Below are 21,475 nucleotides of genomic sequence, written 5' to 3'. Positions count from 1 at the left end.
TAGTAGTTTTCCTTTAAACTGAGAAAGCCACTGGGTTCTAAAAGATGCTGTGGACAAGCAAGAAAACGCTCAAGTACCACCTATCACTGTATAAACAAGATCGCCCACTTATGGAAAACAGTTTTATAGTGTGTCACATCTTCGTACCCGAGGTAAGTGATTTCGCATGCAAAATAAAACAGAACTTCAAGGACAAATCAAGCTCTTTCAAGAGCATTTTTGTCTGTGTTCTGTGAGCGCAGCTGAGGACTTAGATTATTGCAAAAAGAAAGTACTTACTGCACGATCTTGTTTTCGTTTCTTCTTCTGGGCTTTGGTTTGCTGCAGTGGAACACAAAACTGGCATTAGTCTTTGAGATTCAGACATTCCATTCCCTTTCTTTTTCCTATTCAGTTTCCCAGACTCCACCACCAGACATCTGAGACACGATACTGTAGCTTCAGCTTGGCATGCGCGTTGTCCGAGCTCACAGTCAACTTGCTAAAAATCAGCTGAACTCGCTGCCTGATGACAAAGCAATTCCATCTCTAAAACCTTCAGAGAACTCCTAAGTTTTCACCAAAGAAAATGCTCAAACACTTTAAGATTCTGAAAGAATTAAGAGTAGGTTAAATAACGAACAATTCAAAAAAGGTGTATCAGCATTCAGAATTTGTTATACACACGATTCGTGTATGGAAAGTGTTTCCCAAATCATGAAGAATGCTACGGAAAAGGTTTCTGAGGTAACACAGGTTCCTAGGACAGTAACATTGTTTAATCATCCCATAAACCAGTAACAGAGTAAGTTTTATACCTTGGGCTGCTCAGATTCCCCTTTTTTTGTATATCCTCTGATGAATTCATCCAGAAGCGACTGGAAGAGATTCAAAACCAGCTTGACTTCTTTCTCTTCCCTTTTTTTGGCCAGATTTGTAACTAGAAGCTGGTAATTTTCCACCAGATCTTTGTAGCCAACATGGATTTTCCCATTCTAGAGAAGGAAAAAATATTATTCAGAAGACAGAGGTTTTGGATACTGTTGAGGCAGCTTCATATTTTATGTGTTTAAGTTCAGAGGTGAGAAAGCATGCTCATGATTAAAGTAAAAGATAACAGCCCACGACAGAAACAAGTTAGCACACTTCCCTACTACACTGTAGAAGGGCACTTGGCTGAGACAAGGCAGTGCTGGAAGACGATTGGAAAAGCTGTTGGCACCTCTCTTTGGTGTTTAAACACAGCAACATTAAGAGGCTGAAGACAGCAAAGTCCATCCATTTCTAAAAATAAGTTACGGCTGAGTGAATGAGAAACGGGAAACAAAACAGTCTGCTCAAGATTACTGCAGAACTGTAAAATGTTCTTTTTCAAGTCTAACATCCAGCTTTGAATTCTGTGCCTAAGAATTGCTGAACTGCTTTGTTAAAGAGCTGTAGGTCAAGCATTTAAACTGCACACTCAATTCCTTTATTACCTACCAACTTTTCGCTTTATTGAGACTTACTACTTACAGGAGCAGAGTACATGGTCTTGATGTTTCCTCTAAATTTCTCTGTGGCTTCAAAAAACAAACATTCAACACCAGACTTCTGGGAGTGTAAGTCATTGATCTAGAAGCAAATACAAGTGCATCAGATTTCATTAAAACAAGAACATCCAACCAGTATTAAGCTTCAGTTGCTGGGCTTAGTCATCTATGACCATTCCAGGTATTTAAAACAACATTTCTTAATGCACTGTGATGATGATACAAAATAGGACAGTCAGGTAGTTCGGCTCTCAACAACCTATTTCCTTACAACTCATGCTTTCTTTTTTTTTTTTATACAACTTTTGCTGCCCACTTGTTCGTAAACAAAGAACTAACACGAATGCCACAAGTATTTAATGCAATATAATGCATTCAGACTCTTAAAGGAAGGAATAGAAAGGGCCTTAAGACAGACCTAATTCAGTCAAGTCATCAAATCAAATCCCCTTTGCTTTAAATCATAATATAAACTTGCTCCTAGAAAAGTAGTCTTTAAAATTCCACGCAAACACTGAACGTAGACCTGAATTTTGTCATAGTTGAGTGCCTTTTACCTTGTTTAGGAGGAACTCATCAAGATGTTTCAGTTCATTGGCATTTGAAATCTCGCGGACCATGGAAGCTCGCCAATTCTGAGACACGCTTGAGATCTTGCTGATCTTTATAGTACGGTTCTTCTTTGTTTTACTGCTCTCTTTCACGTGGCGCTCCCCTGCCTGGAGGCGGCTTGGCTGTCCAGCAGAAGCTGGGAATGAAATTAATTTGTATATTAAAGCAGGATGACTGAATTCTGCAGTATTTGCTTCTATGCAAAACATTACAGAACAAAAAAAAAAGGATATTAGCAAGCTGGGGATTAAGCCAGAGAAAGTCACCTTCCGAAACTTTCTGGGTTCCTCCTGTTTCTGGAAAGAGGACACAAGATACCAGGGAGAGGCCATCGCCTTCATCGATCACATCAGGACTCTCCTTTGGAATTTTCTTGTCTGGCTTTTTCCCCAGAAGTCTACGCAAAGGACTTTTAAAAGCAGACCTGAAGATAAAAGCAGACACAAGTTTGTCACATTAGTAATCGAAGCTGGCTCCACTACAAGAAAAGGTTCTTTTAACAGCACAGTTAACACCCACAGTAGGATTAACCTCTCTTGTGCACACTTCTTCTAAGCTCCAACCTGCAGAAAAATGGAGCAGCAGAAAAAAGGAAAGACAGTCTGAAAGCACATCCAGACAGTCTGACACTTACTGGATCAGAGCACTACCTTCAGCGCACACAGAGACAACCCATCCCATACCCAAGAAGCCCCTGAGTTGCAGAACGCCAGGAGCTGGAGGAGCAGGCCAGGGAAACAGCATGACATGCTTGCTGGGATCTTAAGCTGTTCTCTTGGTGTCTTATTTCTGAGGCTGGATGACAGCACTACATGAACCTTTGATCTGAGCCGCTATGGTGGTTCTTAAATTAAAAAGAACCAGTTCAAAGACGTTATGTAAGAAGCAGAGAATCTGCTCTTCGACAGGGTCACGTATCATGCTTGCATCAACACGAAGCGACAACACAGCCACTCATGTAGCTGATGTCAACACGCTTCTCCACAATCACAGTCTCAAGATGCCCAATCCAAGTACCAGTGGAAAATCTCCTTGTTGCATTTCCCTAAAGGCAGGCCAGTCACACCCAATACATACTTGGCATCTATTTGCTGACTTGCTGGCTGCATGGAAACAGCTGCATCCAAGGTAGGTAAGAGCTCACTGGGCTTCTTTTGCACAGGATATTTCTTGTTGCCTCTTTCTTCTATTGTATCTGGTGACTGCTACAGTAGAGAGGGGTCAAAAAAACTACACGTTGAGTGAAAAAGATTCTTTAAATGGTTTTAAAAACTAGAATGGTGAAAAGTTTGCTTCATCAAGACGAAGCACTTCACTCACAGATAATTAGCTTACTAGTGTAAGATCCAAGTATATTTAATGCTTTCATCAAGGATTCACTTATAAAAAATTTAATTTTCAAATTGTTGTATAATATTTGCTAATGAAATCTTTTTACATGGGTATCAAGTCAAAAAAATCAACCTGAAGGGAACACAGGCATACAGAACACACTATAGGTAATTATTCACAAATCTTTATAAACAAGGATAATTAAGTATAAATATGCATAATAGCATCAGTACCTGATTTATGGCAACAGACTGGGCCAGTGTTGAGAGATCATTTAATGAAGATGAATTCCCCTTCTTTCTGTAATGTTACAAGATTAGTTTCAGAATATATATATTTTACAGAAGTCTGTAGCCTCTTAATATTTACCACCTTTTAAATAACCAACATATCAATACTACATCTGAGAGAGAAGCCCGATCAACTCTTGCAACTCACTTTTAAATACAAAGTGTATTGGAAAAGTAAAAAAAAGTAAAAAAAAAAAAGGGGGGGGGGATGTCAGATTCCTGCCATATCAGAGGGATGATGCTGGCAAACTGCAGGTCACTAAAACTTTGTTTTAGGTGCACAAAAGACACATGAAAATAAACTCCAGACACTACTTTAACTAAAGCCCTGACTCTCCATTTTAATTCAGCAAGGCAGGCTTTGTATCTTTTGTTAGCTTCTGAAAACATTCTACCCGTAACAGATTCAACTGCAGGACTGGGAGCCACAGAAGAGCAGCAGTTGTTCACAGCTCTATTTCCTCCCATAACATGGCCAGAGGTACAGGCTCTCAGGAGTTCTCTATTTTAAAATATTACAGATCTCCGTTTTCAGAAAAAGTCAAAATAATTAAGAAGCTGCCCTTACTCGAGCTGGTCCTGAGGAGACTTATCTGCACGTGTTCTTTCATCCAAAGACTGACTCAGCATATCATTCTGACAGGCATCAGACTGTCGCTTTCCTTTCCACTTCTCTCTCTTGTACTTTAGCTTCCCTGGGTCATCCACGTATCGCTGGATTGCAGAAGAAGTGGGACTATCCAGATCTTTGGTTGCCTTCTGAACAAGACGTTTGTTTTTATCTGCCCAGCATTCAGCTGAAGTTTGAAAGCTCCCAGTAGCAGACAGTGTATTACGGAGATTCAGTGCAAGATTTGTCGGCCTTTCGGGGCAGTTAAAGCTTTGGCTGCCTTTTATCTGGTTATTTTGATTCCCTTGTGTTTGCATTCTATCAACTGCCTTATCATCGACTCCCGATACAGGTGGTTGCTCAGGAATGGAACTTTCTTTTATCTCACTTGACAGTGGCGTGTCCAAGAGAGCTTTTTCTTCACTTGGACTTTTCTCTCCCTCACCGCTTCCTTGAAGGGCAGTATCTTGTGCTGTGGATTTCTTTGGCACTGGAACAGTGTCCAGGGCCTCTTCTGAAGAGGTTTGTTCCTCATGGCACAGTAAAGATGGTCCTTCGAAGGAAAACAAGACATGCTTATTCTGTAACTCGTTATGTTCCAGCCCCCTCTGCCGGCGAGATTCGCGTTTCTCCCGGCTGTTTGTCACTTTCTCAGAGCCCTCTGTCAGGTTCTTCTGGGGTAACGTGGCCTTTTCAGATGAGCTCAGGTTTTCCGCTTGCTCATTTGGAGCTTGACTTCCGTCTCCAACAGCTTGATCCAGCTCTGACTTGTGTTTCACAGGCAACTGATCTGTTGCTGCTTCACTGTGCTCGTCCTTGCTCTCATCATTCTCTCTGGCTTGATCTTCCTGCATTTCTCTCTGCCTTTCTTCAGCTTTCTGCTTTTCTACAGTCATTTTCTGAAATCTGTTAAGAATTTGTAAGATGAAAACACAAATATTTAGTGCCCAGTGGTCAAGAGAAGTACCCAACTGATCAAATGCAGCCTAAATACAGACACAAAGTACAAATACACCTACAGTCCCCTTATGACTGCATGGAGGTCTGCTTATTCAGACTGGCATGCATCAGTGCAGCTCAGCTGAGTAATGCTCAGGTACTAAGCACTTACCCAGTTTCCACACACCACTGGCGGTAACACATGGTAATAACTCTGTCTATGCTGTTTACTAAGTCAACATATCACAGCGTAACTGAGCTTGGCAAGTGAAGCCAAGCAGTTAAGTGGTTAAAATGCACGTTTTCATATCACAGTGCTCCTCTGCCTTTACCTCTTGCGCTGTAGGTGCCCTCTGACCATGGCTTGCAGGAGACAAATTCTCCTCTTCTGCTGAAGGTAGCGTTTTCGCTCCCTGTATCTTCGCCATGCTGACTGAATATAAATGGCAGCATTTTTCCTCTGCAGGGCCATCCTAACGCAACGGGAACGCCAGCAAGCCTAAGAAAGGAGAGGAAAGTAAGGAAGGGGTACTGGAAGTTGGGGAGTATTATTTGAGAGGGTTGGTTTGTTTGTCAGGAAAAGAAGATTGACAATTCTCAGAGATACCTGTAAAACAATGGCTGCCTGCCGTGTTCTGAGAAAGCGTCTTCTTTCTAAAACCATCCTGAGCCAGCTCTGAAGGAGAATGATTTTCCTGATCACTTCTTTATGTAGTGTATCCTGTAGCATCTGCCGTTCGGCCTCTTTCATAAAAACCTGTTCAGTTAAAGAAAGATCCACCAATAAACAGTTAATAGGAGCCTTTCAGCCCCCACTGGAGGTACCTCCACAAGCCAAAAGATGAGAGCGCTAATGCTTATCACTGAAGCAAACCTTATCAGCTGACAGCACACCCAAAAAGGAAAAGTTCTTCTGTTTCACCAAATCTCAGTGTTTGGATTCTAAAACACACAACTGTACTTACAGCCTTCAAATCATAGAACCCTTCTAAAACAAAAACATCGACCTGTTTGACAAACGTCAACAGCAACCATTTCCCAAAAGTAATATCCATATAATACAGAATTGTACTGTATTGCAAGACGACAGGTTGACATCACAAACACGGAGGCAACTACTAACTACTAATCAGCTATTTTAACTGTCACAAGTGTTAAAACATGAGAGCTAAAAAGCTAATTGAAATACAAAACGCAGAAAAGAGCAACACGTGTAAATGAACGGCACTAAATTTTGCCGTGTACATCAGCATTTGTTACTGGCTTACAGAAAGTTTCACAGACCTTGGTCTTCCCTATTTGATAGTAGTTTTCATCCAGTTTTAGTTTATTCAAATAAACACAAATGTCTTCCTTAGAGGCTTTGGCATTTTTGGGCAGTAACACCTGAAACTGGTCTATGAATTCCTGTGAAAAGCAGAGACAGCAAGAGATCAAAGTTAGAAGGCAACTCACAAGTTTGGAGTTTTAACTAGATTTCTAAAACATGGCTAAGACACCTAAGCTACGGGGGTTTGAAAGTACTTATTTCTCACTCCGAACTGAGCTATCTTTTCCTACTCTGTAAATGCAGGCTTCACTCAGCCTCCAGTTAACCAGTTAGTAAAGGACACCTATATGTGATCTATGAAGTGACACATACAGAGTATTTTATAGCAAATCGATTCACATATGGGGACAGCAACGTGCAGCACTGACTGCTTATGTTCACAACACAGCGCTCAGAATGCTTTCCTTCATGCAACAAGTAGAACAACTTACTGGTCAATGACTCTCACAATAGTTTAGATTACAACTTGTTACCATGCGGGCTCTGTCAAGACTACAGTGAATTTTTACAATTCATCCCAAGTGGGTGTGAGCTTCGGGTGAAGAGAGACACAAAGACTCTGAGGCAACGCGTGGTTTTCCAAGAGCAGCAGATATTTCTGAAAGCATAATCCACTTCTGGTTCCTCACATACCTGGAATGTGTATTTGGCACTGTAGCCAGATCTTCTGATGCGCACGGTTTCTAGCATGCCAGTGTATCTTAACTGCTGAAGCACCAAGCTCTCATCAAAAAGCATCTCTTTCTGAAAAAGATCAGCAGCCAACAGCTAGTAAATGCCTGAAGAGTCCTATGTCTGTCCAGTAGAGCAAGCAGAGTCTGCGGTCACACCCTAGTTACCTTTCCCTTTCATACAGAATGACAGTGGACAAGTTGGAAGAGATGTATGACAGGGCTGGGAGACTTAAGGTCCTCAGCAGTGGGAGCAGCTCAGCTCCTAAGGCACTTACCTTCTCAGCATTGGAGCGGATGCAACGGATGAAGAACGGCTCAGCTTTACCCAGTGTCTCCAATAACTTATTAAGTGAAGTCTGAAATGAAATATTCAGAAACATTTTTCTTCAGATATGGGCATTTGGAGTTGCATTTGACTGCAGTACAGCTTCTTGGTTTTACCTTTTCTCAAGATAATTAGAAGTGGGGTTTGCATATGCTGTAACAGCAGCACCAAACCTGCATACAAGGATGAGGCTGATTGGTGCAGAGACCCAACACATTTCATAGCACAAGGGCAGTCTCTAAATGTAGTCTAACTTTAATCAAGTAATAAATCTGACATCAGACAAACCCCAAGAATAAAAACGGCTGTTTTTTCAGCAAGATCAGCCTGGATCAGACCAGGAAGGTCTGTTCCCATGAGGTCAGGGTGCACTGAGGCGCGTAACACCACATCAGTCACCTACCTGGAACTGTGCGCTTATGCTAGGGGGTTTCTTCTTCTTGTGTAAGTGCAAGAGGGATTTCGTAGTTCGATCATGAAGAGTCATGCTTACTATGAGCTTCAGAGATTTGGAATCCAGCAAGTTCTAGAAGAAAGTTTTCAAAATTAACACAGTGCAAGTCTCTTAGCTGAAAGGGAAATACTTCTGTCTGCATCAAAATGAGTAAGAATGAAACCAGCTACCCAGAGCTCGACATTCAACGACTTGTTACACTTCATGATTATTTCTATTTTGGACCAAAGCACCTTCTTAAGAGTGAAACTTTTCCATTGCCCCATCCCAAGAGCATAAGGTGAACAAGGAGAATTACATAATGACTGTGTTTGCCTCCCACGACTTGATTAGAAACGGCTTTATGTATTTATGGCATCTCTAGTCTAATTAAACAGATGCCAAGTCACTATTTTTTCCTGTTCAGCAATTCTGATAAAGGTGAACATTTACCTATCCCTTATAGTGTCAAAAAAGAAGTTTTAGAGGATAAATGATACAGCTTCCCTACACTATGAAACAGTATTTTCTGAAGCGAGTTCTGTCAATCAAAATGAATGTTTACAGTGGAAAAAACCCCCACCCGAAACCAAACCAACAAAACCCAAGAGAAATTTAAATTTACTAAATAACTTTACCTTGGGAATGATCTGCTTTTGTTTGATACCTCTACTTTTCCTGTTAAGATATTAAAGATCATTTAAGAAAAAAAAATACACAGGATTTTGGTTATTTCAGCAAGCCATAAGTTGGTGCAATTTATGAGGCAAGATGAAGGATAGAGGAAAATTAGCACAACAGCATCAGGGTGTGTTCATGCACATCTCTTACAAGTGATCAATGCAAGAAATGCAAACTGCTTCGTAACGAGAATTTTTTTTTTTAAGAAATAAACTCCGTAGGTATTAGCAGCTTTCAAAAGTGAAACATTTTCTCTAGAGCTAAAGCTATTAGAACCTGCACTGTTACATAGACTATTTTTGTGCAAGTTATTCTATGTAGCTACCTGTGCAGTCCTTGAACTCACATGATAATACTAAGGCACTATCAAATAAAAATACTTGAGTCAGAAGTTACTGCTGCTTGCACCAGAACCCCTGTGAAAGTATTTAACTGCTCACAGAAGGACAACACGGGCCTCAGGCTCCACTTACAAATTCTGAGATGTCTGAATCATCCCCAGAACCTCCTGGCATTGCTCTCATCCACACCCAGACAGTGACTAGAAGCGGAAGCTCTCGGAAACAAGGCTGTAGTTCACAGCCTCCTAGTTCCAAGCGTGTTAGCTCCACGATGTAAGGCATGCTCCAACGCCATGCCACCCACGTCACATTTATTTATTGTACGTTGGGCCACAGACTGATCATCTTACACGTGCAGAGGTGTGCACGTGTGAAGAGTCTTAACCCAGGAGCATACCCAGCATCAGCACCCTGAATTTCAGGAAACCATTGGTTATAACCTGTGAGAGGTTTCAGTACCCAACATTTTGCAACAACAAGCCTATACTACACACTTGGGTTTTAAAGCAAGTTTCCATGACAAGTAGGTTTACGTTTCAGCTAATGCAATGAAGTAACAAAGCATTCTCTATAGCCTTTATATTTTTTAGAAGGAATTATTTTATACTTAACTGTCTTGTTCAGTTTTTTGCAGAAGACAAACTTGGGACAAGTATATTTTTTTATGGACTAGAATAACTGCTTGGTTACTGTTGCACTTCCAAAGCAATACCTAGAGCACCAGAACTCACATGAAGTGGGAGCGGTGTTGAAGCCGACTGAGTGACCGAAGCAGCTTACAGGGATCATCACCCTGCCATGGAAGTCCTTTAATACTTGCGATGATTTGTTCATGCATGTCTCTAAAATGATTCACAGCAAAACAAAGATGGCAAACAAAGATACACAGCCATGAGAGAGGTGGAAAAAGGGAGTTAAAAACCCAAGAGACCCCATCACCAAGTGTGCTCCAAACAGTAGCAGGTCAATCCCAGACTACTTTTTCCTAAGCATGAATGATTCTGATGTCAAGTCAGCACTTTCTACTCTGTCAGTGCCCTAAAATTTCATTACCAGGGCCTTATACTAAACTTAATCTCTAATTCTACCTTTCAATGTAAATTCTTGAGCCGTCAATTCAGAAAACAGAGGGAAATTTAGCAAGATGTCCTTAATGGGCAAGGAACCTTTTTTGTTAAGCTAAGTAGCCTTTTCAGACAGATAAAAGCTTCTTCATAATCAAGCAGTAATTTTTTTTTATATAGATTTAAGTACTACAATGAGGCTGCTTAAGCAGACTTACACCAGAAGAGTAAGTAAAAAGTAGCTATTACAGAAATACTTGATGAAATTTTGTTTTTCATTTCCATTTCAAACTTACTCACATGTTTACCTTTTCAAAGTAAGCCTGGGATGGTCCCTAATTCGTGGCAGATTCCATTATTTTAAGCATGCACCGTGCTTGTGAAGTGTTGTGTCTTGGCACAGAACTTACCTTCTTTACTCTCCAGAGAGGCACAAACCAAAAATAACAGAAGCGTTAAGAATCACTTCTGACTGTTAGAAGCTATCACCACTCTGAGCTGCTCGCTGAGGCAGCAACATTATTACAGACAGTTGCTTGCTTCCCTTGGTACCGCTGAATATTTTTGAATATCAAGATTTTGGTTTAAAATATCCCAGGGAAACAGGTTACGCTACGTCCAATCCTTTCACCTGAATTGTATCTTTAGTTCTTAATTGCCACAAGTGACAGACTGTCCAGGATGAAGCAGTTACGAAGCAGCACGAAGTCACTACTTTAGGTGCATTCATGGCTTCGCTTTTACACAGAGCAAGCTCAGAAGGTCAGTCTGTACAGGAATGTGCCTCCCTGGCCTGTAAGCGCAGGCCTATTTCTACTTACTTCTTGTTTTCATAAAAAGAAATGATGTCTTCAAAAGCATTTATATCGAAATCCTCAGAACAATCAAATGAGAAATCAAGCACTGAGCAGCTGCAAAAGGAACATGTATAAAACCTAAATACTCCATAGAGAGGCAAATATGCCTATATAGAGCAGCGTGTGGAGGCAGTGCTGCAGGACTTGCCCTGCCTCCTAATCATGTCAGAAGGCTGCAAATAGCACAAGTGCTCCTACGAGTCCTTCAGTGACACAGACTGGCTGCAGAGGAACACACGATGCTAAACGCAGTGTGTACAAGGCACAGACAGAGAACTCAAAACCCCAGTTGTTAACGGAACTGAGGCCGTCACCGACATTTGGTAGCACTGGGTCTTACATAAAATAAGCTAGAGTATTGTTTTGATAGTATTAAAAAGGCTAAACAAAACAAGACAGTAGAAATAAAACTTGCTATCCTTGTGGAAAAATCTAGTTGACATTTGATATATGAAAGCACGACTTGGCAATTCAGGTCTTTTCCCTCATACGGGTTAAGTATGTGTTTCTCACCGATAAACTTTTTCTACTGGTGTATTTGATCTCTGGAGCTCTCCAAGGGGAACTCTGGGTCCTTGACGTACCACTCCTGTTACGAAATAATCAACAAGTTGCATTTTGACAAAGACATGAGCATAACAAACAAAAAACCCCACCAACTGCAGCAAGTAGAATACGTATCCAAGGGCCTGGAGTTTTTGTCTAGTACTTTAGCTATCGAGCGAGACCACTTTGTTTCTCAAACTCCCTACTACCAGAAGGTAAATTGCAGCTGCTCAGAAAAGCTTTTCAAAAATAGTATTTAATCCCGAATACTTATTTGAAACTTCAGGGAGGTCTGAGAAAATCAAAACCAGCAATACAACAAGCACGCATATTAGAACTAGTAGTATCTCCCCCAGCTTTTACAAATAGGACTTCAAATTTGGCACAGCCTACTGGAAATGGTACAATTACTGGAGGACACAGTTTGAATGATCTCAGATAAAACACTGACAACTCCTCAGTGTGGGAATGGTAAGCCATTTTCACAAGTCAGTTTAGCTCTTAGGACCAACCTAAGATCGCATCTGGATGACAAGGTTCTGTCAGCAGTCTGATAGTTCTGTCCACACGCACTAACCAACTCCACAGTATTTGAAAGCGTTTCCAGACCCTTTTTTCACACCATACCTGCAGTTTTCTGAGCTCTCTGGCGCCCAGCTTCTGCAAAGACAGCCATCGCTCGAATAGCTGCTCGCAGAACTGCCCAACGGAACACAGCTACGGGGTCCATTCCGATCAGCTCCCGAACGTAAGCGCTGTCACTGCTTCGTAGCAAAGCAACAATATCTGGTCTCATGTAATCCATATTTTTCTCTCTGAAATCCTGCAGAACAGGGACATTGAACCACAAGCCCTCAGGAAAGCTGTGTTTTGACCCAAGATATTAATTATTATCCAGAAGAATTCGTTATTCTAAATAGTTCCCACTATAGTGAGCATTATCCTCCAGTCTACACCACCACCAAGAAAAAAAAAATCTAAAGTACATCTGAGGACACATCTGATCCAGCCCACTCCCAGCAAATTTTCCATACCCTGACAAAAACTATCAGCGAGGTAAGGAATACTTTTTTTTTTGCGGCCATCAGATCTATCACCTACTTTTATCTGGTATTTAACTTTCCCGGCAAAGTGTCGAATAATAAAAGCAGGCTCCATCACTGGGGTTCCAACAAAAAACTTGTTCTCCTCATGCTGCTGTTTGAATTTTGCAAGTAGAGTTTGGTTGGTGGCATGCGGAAAACTAGGAATACAAAACAAAAGATGTCAGCTATTTTCCAAATACATTTACTGAGGTGCAAGGTGACAGAGTGAAGAACACCTATTGATCCTTGCGGAAAGTATCGTATTCTCCAAGATCTCTACCCTTTAATTGAGACTTACACACCTGCTTCGAATCTTAGAGGTGGGATTAATTTCTGGACCAAAATCAAACATCTCCACATACAGCAGAATATTCAGAGTTTTCAAGTGCACATCAGTGTTTCCTCCCACTTCACCAGCCACGTCTAGTTAGCACCACATTAACTATTTACCACATTTGCTACTTAATGTTCCAAAGACTTACACACATGCATTTTACTTTACTTGTAATTCCGTGGTAAAACACAAAGGTGAAAGTTTCTATGTTTGCTTAAGCCAAAGTTCAATTTTAGCATCAATTAAAATCACCACCATATTGGAGTCATTAGAAGCAAACTAGGGTGCAGATCATAGTCATAAGACGACCCTTTGCTTCCCACAACATTCCTCTCCTTTTTAAAGTGCTGTATTCCTGTTCCCTTGCACAGTCCTTCCCTCCTCCCTGCCACACATTTTTTTTCAGAAGATGTTTGTTGCTTACTTGCTTTCTTCATCCAGAAGATAGAAGAGGCCAGTGGGCTTCTTGCTGATTAAGTGAATGCAGGCCACATTATCAGTATAGTCAATATTGTGCCAAGTGATCCCTTCACTCTTATATTCCTCCTGTGTAGCTCAAGAAAATTCCCTCATCAGTACAGTGCCCTGACCTTTAATGTCCTGTGGTCTAAGTGCTGAAAAGACATCCTTGAACAGCTATGGCAAGTTGAGTTTGTTAGTTCAGGCAGCAGAAACAAAAATAAGGAAAATTTATAAATAAGAAGAGAACAGCAGGCATATTGGGTGAGCTCAAAGGTCCACCTAGGCAAGTGACTCAACAGCGGATGCTTGGGGTAAAACTATTTAAAAACCAAAACAGTGGAAAGAATGTTTTGCTGTGCCTTCCCAGCAATTGGCAGCCTATGAACGTGGAGTTAGACATTGCATGTACATCGTTACGTTAAAACCCTCCGCAGACGTATATTGGAGAAATTTAACTCTATTTTTCTCTGCCATAGTTGTTCTACTACGGGAAATGACAAATATTTAATATCAAGCTCCAGAATTTCCAAACTGCCCTGTCAGACGAAACAACAGCAGTTTCAAAACAGGCAGCTAAACCCTACACAACATCAACAGCAGAACTTCCCTAAGGAAGCAACGCGTATCGCTTTGGTTCAGAAAACTTGGAGCTCTCTGACAGGAGAGCACAAAGCTCTTCTGCTGAAATGACAACGCACCAAATGCTTGACAGGGCAAGCTTGCCATTAAGATACGGAACCAAAATACCAGGTTTTCTTAATGCTGTAAATGCCCACAGAAATAAACCCCTATTGATAAGATACTAATGTAAAAAAAGATATTGCACAGAAAATTAACTAAATCAGTTTAACGTTTAACAAAAGACAAAGAGCACCTCTCACTGTTCTATATGATGACGACAATGATGATAAGAACTGGATTGTTTTTAAGTAGGTAGAATTCAGTCTGCCTAATGACAGGCTGCTCAGTGTGCACGCCACATTACAGAACTGAAATGCCCTTTTCCAGGGACAAAAACCTCTTTCTTTAAAAAGATATCGAGATCCCCCCGAGGGCCCTCATGCTGCAAGAGATACAGGAAATGGGTCATTCAAGGATTAAGCTTATTTGGAAAAACGGCATTAGAAAAAATAAAACAATGTAACTATTTACTCCTGGAAAGCCACTTCTGTCTTAAGTTACAAAACAGGGACATCAACATTATGTTTACATACCAAGTTTGTATGTTTGGTAATTTTCTTCTCTCTAAAATGCTTGTTTAAAGCTATCTACACACTGCAGAATGACTTCTTTCTTTCAGCAGAGTGACCTGAGAACAACACTTTAGCACAAACGAGAAAAAAATCCAAGTCTAGAGCAAAAAAAAAACCCCAAACCTGCGCCTGGAAACAAGATCCTGCAGCACTCGAAGTGCTCTGTAAGATGATACCATCTGCAAACAAGTAAATTAACACACACCAGCAGTACCAGGATTTCAGAACTCCTGCCAATATCAACATACAGTTCTATCTCCCAAATGCAGTCAGGTGGAAGAAGCAACAAAGACTGGTTATTAAATATTTACAAACTGACCAAAAACCACCATTAAAACAAAACAAAAACCTGAAACAAACACCTCATCTCCAAAAAGAACAAAACCCCACCAAAAAAACCCACCCAAAACCCCCCTGAAACAAACACCTCACCTACAGACTTTCAATCTCAAAGTTTACAGTTTCATCTGACTTCTGTCTGGGATTATTGTCTCAATGTCTTTTTAGTTTCTTGCAGTCAAGCAGAAACGTAACGCCAGCCCTCTGAAGAAAGACCCCGCTATCATTAGCATTTGTAGAGCACTAAATACAGCAAAGCTACAACTGTTACACAATAACAAGTGATAACAAAACACGAAATGAAAAAATGAGACTTTAGGAAATATATTCAAGCAATTACAAAAATTATGCCATGGGGTTTTGCAGAGTAGTGGCTAAGGTTGATAATATATAAGCACTTGATAAAAAAAAAGGTTTTGTTTCAGCAACTCTAATTTCTTACCTGTTCCAATTTGAAAATATGCTGATTGAAATAATACTGCAGCTGCTCATTTGCATAATTTATACAGAACTGTTCAAAGCTGTTGGTTTCAAAGTCTTCAAATCCAAAAATATCAAGTACACCAATGGACAAACACTAAAAGAAGATGAGGAAATGTAGTTAAGCAGTCTGTCCTGCAGCAACTCAACCGCCAACAGCTAACCATTACAAAAAGCACTTTAGTGTATGCTAATAGATGATGAATACTTAACAGTTATGTCTCTGGTGAAAACAGAGACCATTAAATATTACCAAGAAATTCACCATGGACTTCAGAAGAATCAAAATTTATCCCAGATATCTGAACATGTCATCTATAGCATTGCCTGTCAGCTCTAAATACACAACGTGGTTTTGTGAGAAAAACAAAGACTTGTTTTTGTGAGAAACTTACTGTAACAGATTCCTCCATGTCCTTCTTATTAAGAAGTGCATGATTAATTCGCAGAACAATCCAATCAAACAGAGCACTGTATAAGGACTTTGCCATTGAATCACGAGCTGTTATTGCCTGCAGATGAAACAATGTTCAGAACTTTGTTTTAAAAAAGCATTTCTGTTTCAGACCAGTGTCCCTCAAAGGTTACAAACCTAGCAGAGACAAATAAAACCAAACTTTTCCTTTAACACTAATGTCTAACTTTCCAAACATCCCTCGCTAAACGTAAAAGTGTACCACATTAGCTTGCTTTATCCAAAAAAGCAAGTTTCAGTTATTTAACATCATTCTGCTAGTGTTCGTTTACTCACCTCATTGAGACTATATGGCAAAATAAGCTTATCGTTAGCAGTCACAGTTTTTCTTTTTGTTAGCACTTCTACTAGAATTTCTCGTTTAACCTTCAAAACAAGCAAGAACAAGAGTTAATGTCACCCTCAAAGTCCCCAATAAGTAATCCGATAGCAACAGCGGACATACAATTTCCTCGGAGAAGCCCAACCTCTTTAACAACAGCTATGTTTATGAGTCATCAATAGCTTTACAAGTTCTTCAACTTCTTTCCATTATTCTCAGTTTAGATTCACTCAGATGTTTCCCTATGGTGGCGAAGAACACATCTCCACTAAATTTATTGCTGCTTAGCTCTATGACCAGTGAGTAAACAAATCCTGTTTCCATGCTACGGGCTATATTCCATCCCTAACCCAATAATTTCACCAATCTCATCCATTTCCCCTCCCATAAGGTAAATGTTGTGGAAGTACCATAAACCAGATCTGGATACAGCAAACTGGGCAACAAGATACTGAAGTAAAATGCTGAGGTAGAGCACGACAAAAAGGTGTATCAAACGTGAGAGCTCAAGAGAAATACTCTACTTTCAAAAGCTGGGAAAGAATGTCCAACACTTCAGGAGGTCCCACTTCCAACCCTTCATCACGACCTGTAGCTTTCTTCTTGTACGTAACGTTGCCCAAATAAAGAATAGCTGAAAGTACTGAAAAAATCCTAAGGAAGAAAAATTGAATTTTTAAAGAGTCTTTCTTACGAGCTCATCATAACAAGTTAGAGATTAATTCTACTTCAAGGATTTGTCTGTAAGCCCTCAAATCAGCTCTCCTTGCTTCCTACTGGACTAAATGTGATCCCAACACATACACAGCTTACTGCAACTCATGAACATTAACTAGCTGTCAGTAACAGAAGCTTAAAGGATTCTACTTACTGTTTTTTTGTTGCTGAAAGGAAGCCAACCATTTCCATGGCTTGTTTTAATCTTTCAAAGTCATGTCGGAGATCTTCCTCATCTTCAATTTTCAAGTTATGCTGTGAAGAGAAATCAAAAATTAAAGGCAAAAAACAAAGCCAAAACACCACAAGAAAACAAGTATGATCTATTCTGCTCTCCATCTTTAACACAACAGACAGATGACAGTTGTCAACGCGTTGGTTCATACCTGGTTGAGGTAGAAATAATCTTCGGGTTGCTTGAGGTGAAATTCTTTACGCTCTTCCTCATTGACTCCAAGTAGCAAATAATAAAAGACATGGTAGTTCCTACAAAGTCAATATATTTCTCTCATGAAAATAGAAGGATTTTTCGTTTATTCTATATAATTTAGATGCTCTTAAACTCTTGTACTCATCATAATTGTGTTAGTAAACTGTATTAACCTCTTACCTTTCATCTTTTTCTTGAGAAACTAGACGAGATTTTTCAAGCAGGTATTTTTCAACAACAGCCCTAAAGAACCACAAAAAAATGAAAAAGGCATGAGGGCAAAAGACAAGACCTCACAAAACATCAGACAGCAACTGCCTAGACAGTTCAAATAATGAAATGTGCGCAAAAATATGCAAGAAAATAGCTTAGTCTTAAATCTAAATCAAAAAAATTCAGTACATTGAACTGTATATGGAACAAAGAGAAATACCTAAGAAATACCTATCTTCAGTGCTTGGTTTTAGTAGACATAACTGGAAAAAGCCAGACAAAGCTAGAAAACTGCTGATGAAAAATTGTAAGCAGATACAAGATATGGAGAGTGCTAACAGTATTTTATCTACTGAGATTAACAGTTACCTGACAAGGAATGCTAGGACTACAAGACCCCAAAAATATACTAGATAACTATCTGATCTCAATCTAGTAAATTTGCTACATTTTTATGACAGTATATATGTCAGCCTAAATTGGGAGACAGACAGACAGAAAGCTCCTTACAGTTTGATAAAGTAATCTCCTAAATGATAATCTAAACTCCTTGACATGGGATACAATGAATGAGGCCAAAGTTTGAGCAGCTTTTCTCATGCTGAAGACCAAACAAATGTATTTGAGTTGTACCAATCTCCTGAGCTAGTGCCACTTCATCTGAAAAGGTGCCAATTCCGTTCAGAACAACACTGAAAGCAAACGTGGTACAGAGTTCCCAGTCATCTATGCTATTACCATTTTGAGAACTGCAAGCATGAAGAAGACTCAAAGGAAAGACACGCTGGAGCACAAGTCAGTGATCGCTAGTGACACACCGCAGTGCAGCGAGCTGCAGCTTCAGGCACAATTCTGTACCAATATTATGTGTTACGGGATTGCGCCGAAACTAGCACAGGTACATCTTGACAACACGTGGGACACGCTGCTGTGAATTTTGCAGACACAAGCATTAAAAATTTTAAGATGCATTTTACAAAGCAAGATCTGAAAGAAATGATTTTATGGCATGATATTAGACAAGTAACTACACAGGTATTTGCACACAAATTACTAATATCACAGAAAATTTTTGGACAAAATTCTTAACTTGAAGTGCTCACTACTAAAAGCAACACATAACCTTTGCTTAATAATAAGGAACTACACAAGTAAGAGATTATAGCATCTACTATGGGGTGAAAAATATAAATACAATTCTAAGAGTCAGCTGTGACTATGATATATTTAAAAACTAAATGCAAGTATAGAATATTTCATGTTTGACCTTCAGATAGAAGTATGCAATTTCAATTAGGTCAAGTAAAACCATAATTCCATAGTCTTCTTTATCTCTAACTGGTCGTTAAATTGTTTCCTTAAAATGGCTTCCTCAAATCTATTTCACTTCTCTGCAACTCCTCTTAAAAATTCAGATCTTCTGCTTTTAATTGCAAAACAGAGAGGACAATGAGTGTTATGAAAAAAGCCTTCATCTAGCATGAAGGTAAAGATGCAGCAGCAGCCAAATTTTTAACCTGGTGTGGTTGTACAGCAAGGTAAGACTATTACGCATCACGTGATGATTCCACAAAGCTGAGTTCGGGAATCTTGAAAACTCCACAGCGGGAAGCTCTTCTCACATGAAAAGAGCCTCAGTAAGACATTTTATACACAACAGATTCTTCACCAATTCCCGAAGCACAGAGATCAGCCTCAGAAGAACCTCACACTGTACTTACCCTCGGACAATACCATTCTCTAAATAGTTGACTTGAATAAACTTTCCAAACCGACTGGAGTTATTGTTATGGGCTGTTTTTGCGTTTCCAAATGCCTGTAATAAAGCAAAATGAGTTAGTTTTCAATTAAATGAACTATGCCAACATAAACTTTTCAAGCTCTCCTGTTCATTGTTCAGCCCCCTGCTAGCTTGCAGTATAAACTCGAACTACTATGGAACTGGCAGCCTACAGATACCAAAACGACGGCTTAGGAAGCCTCCGCTGTGCCTCATGGACCTATATACATGTATTATTTGCCTCACGCAACAATATTTGAGGGACTGTGGAAAGTGAATAACAGATTTAGATATTTCTAAGAGTACAGGAGGGGTTATCACAGCTAAAGAGCATAAATCTGCCCCAATCACTAACAATTATGACCTTAGAGAGGACATTCAGTAGGAAGACAGCAGCACAACTACCCTGAAATTGCCTCTCCCATAGAAAAGCCACAAACTACGTCCTACTCCCCAACGTACTGCTCCCACTCAAAAATCTCACAATAAACACAGTTTTTCTCTAAGTGAGAACAGAACATTAAGATCTCATTCATAAAGTTAGCCCATCGATTTTCAAAGTTGTGTATTCAAAAAACAGGAAGGCAACAAAAAAAAACCATCTTTGGTTTATAGAACCACGTCACACCCACTGGCCAGCTAACTCCAAACGCTACACCGAAAAATGGAGTTTCATTGCAAGGTGTTAGGAAAGGGGAAAAAATCAGGTGTGGCACAAATCCTCATCGTGCATCTTTTATACTTCTGCCTGGATCATGAGCCCTCTGATAGTTGCTAGTACACACATCACACAGAATGTCCTCTGCCTGAGCCACGCTTCAGAACTATGAAGATAATTTACTACACCTAAAGGTCCAGTAGAATTCATTCTTGGGAATGTCCTTAACTTTATCAACTGTTAAGCATGTGTTCTTAGGTTAAGAGAAATATGTCGTCCTGCTAACATGCACGAGGCAATCCAGCATATAAAAGAAACCCTGTGTAAAACGCAATTGTTTAGAAAAACACACTGCTCGGTGCAGACTATCACCAGCAATTCCTGCCACAGATATTTCCTCTTAAAGCTCCAAGCTATTAAGGCCTCCATTAGGAAATCCGCCTCCCCTAATATAGAACATTCATGGAATGATTTCACAAAAATGCCACCCTCTTCCTCCGCACACACACTCACACATCCGGAGAATGATGGACGTGCGCACTGTACACAACAGAGCCAACTGCTTATACACAGAGCTGCCCAGTTACCGTGTACATCCTAGGGGAGGACTGTTTTCATGACAGTCAAATTGTCTGCATATTAAAACTCTTCCCTCTCTGCTTTTTTTTTTTTTCCCCCAAACTACCTTAAGGGTTGCAGCTGCACTGCAGTGTGACACCTGGATCGCTGTTTCCAAAACTGGTTCTCAATTCCTACTGCCAGCTGCCTGGTGTTCAGAGAATCCGAGAAACTTCTTACAAACTGGGAGGATTTCCACAATTCTTCAGACAACCGTTATTTCTGACCTAAGGGAATAAGCTCAAGGAGCTCCTCCTGCACAGGGGGAAAACCCACAGGGCGATTCTGCTGTAACTTCAGAAAACTCAACAGGTTTCTAAAGAGAGAGGGTTTGTGTCCAGCAGGGCTCACAGATGGCTGGGGCTGAGTTCAGCCTTCTAGAGATCACGCTACATGTGTTATAATGCAAACAGCATCCCCACTCAGATTTTTCAAAGCAAGCATTGACCAGAGTCATCAATATCTTTCTGTAGCTACTATCCAACAAGTTATCACCCAGATTTGGTTTTTAGAGCCCATTTTGCATACACATGCACATTAATGTCTGCATAAAATCCAAGTCAACTCTTTACAGTTACCAAATGACACCAAACCAAAAGTGGAAGGTCAGTAACTTCAGCACAGCAAACAGTCTGCTTCGTAAATCAAAACCCCTATTTCTCTCCCACCAACAGCGGCTCTGAAGAACACCATCCAGCTTCCCATTCAGCGTATCAAGAAATCTGCTGTAGTGAACTTTGCCAGGCTGCAGAAGCGGGCTTGCA

The 21,475-nt window shown here is 40.2% G+C and overlaps 1 protein-coding gene across 2 annotated transcripts in view; it reads right to left on the bottom strand.

Annotated features, from left to right (window-relative positions):
• The window catches only part of MYO9B (myosin IXB), a 35,337-nt gene that overhangs the window by 7,088 nt on the left and 6,774 nt on the right, over positions 1–21,475 (bottom strand). Inside the window, exons 2-30 of one of the 2 annotated variants that reach the window (XM_086477376.1) lie at positions 19,377–19,471; positions 17,623–17,685; positions 17,399–17,498; positions 17,167–17,267; positions 16,820–16,949; positions 16,250–16,339; positions 15,894–16,010; positions 15,461–15,595; positions 13,389–13,510; positions 12,647–12,788; positions 12,173–12,368; positions 11,513–11,588; positions 10,964–11,053; positions 9,810–9,920; positions 8,695–8,734; positions 8,027–8,149; positions 7,574–7,654; positions 7,258–7,368; positions 6,579–6,701; positions 5,902–6,051; positions 5,627–5,793; positions 4,314–5,261; positions 3,689–3,755; positions 3,201–3,328; positions 2,390–2,547; positions 2,069–2,259; positions 1,495–1,593; positions 798–974; positions 280–321 (exon numbers count right to left, since the gene is read on the bottom strand). In XM_086477376.1, coding sequence (XP_086333502.1) covers positions 280–321; positions 798–974; positions 1,495–1,593; positions 2,069–2,259; positions 2,390–2,547; positions 3,201–3,328; positions 3,689–3,755; positions 4,314–5,261; positions 5,627–5,793; positions 5,902–6,051; positions 6,579–6,701; positions 7,258–7,368; positions 7,574–7,654; positions 8,027–8,149; positions 8,695–8,734; positions 9,810–9,920; positions 10,964–11,053; positions 11,513–11,588; positions 12,173–12,368; positions 12,647–12,788; positions 13,389–13,510; positions 15,461–15,595; positions 15,894–16,010; positions 16,250–16,339; positions 16,820–16,949; positions 17,167–17,267; positions 17,399–17,498; positions 17,623–17,685; positions 19,377–19,471 — 4,173 coding nt within the window. The remainder of the gene's footprint in view (positions 1–279; positions 322–797; positions 975–1,494; positions 1,594–2,068; positions 2,260–2,389; positions 2,548–3,200; positions 3,329–3,688; positions 3,756–4,313; positions 5,262–5,626; positions 5,794–5,901; positions 6,052–6,578; positions 6,702–7,257; positions 7,369–7,573; positions 7,655–8,026; positions 8,150–8,694; positions 8,735–9,809; positions 9,921–10,963; positions 11,054–11,512; positions 11,589–12,172; positions 12,369–12,646; positions 12,789–13,388; positions 13,511–15,460; positions 15,596–15,893; positions 16,011–16,249; positions 16,340–16,819; positions 16,950–17,166; positions 17,268–17,398; positions 17,499–17,622; positions 17,686–19,376; positions 19,472–21,475) is intronic. The other variant, XM_086477377.1, reaches the window with a different exon arrangement.

Source organism: Leptosomus discolor, chromosome 24 (assembly GCF_034619465.1).
Source record: "Leptosomus discolor isolate bLepDis1 chromosome 24, bLepDis1.hap2, whole genome shotgun sequence".
Taxonomy (NCBI): Eukaryota; Metazoa; Chordata; class Aves; order Leptosomiformes; family Leptosomidae; genus Leptosomus; species Leptosomus discolor.
Note: the sequence above shows the minus strand (reverse complement) of the source record. Positions and strands in the feature narration are given on the sequence as shown.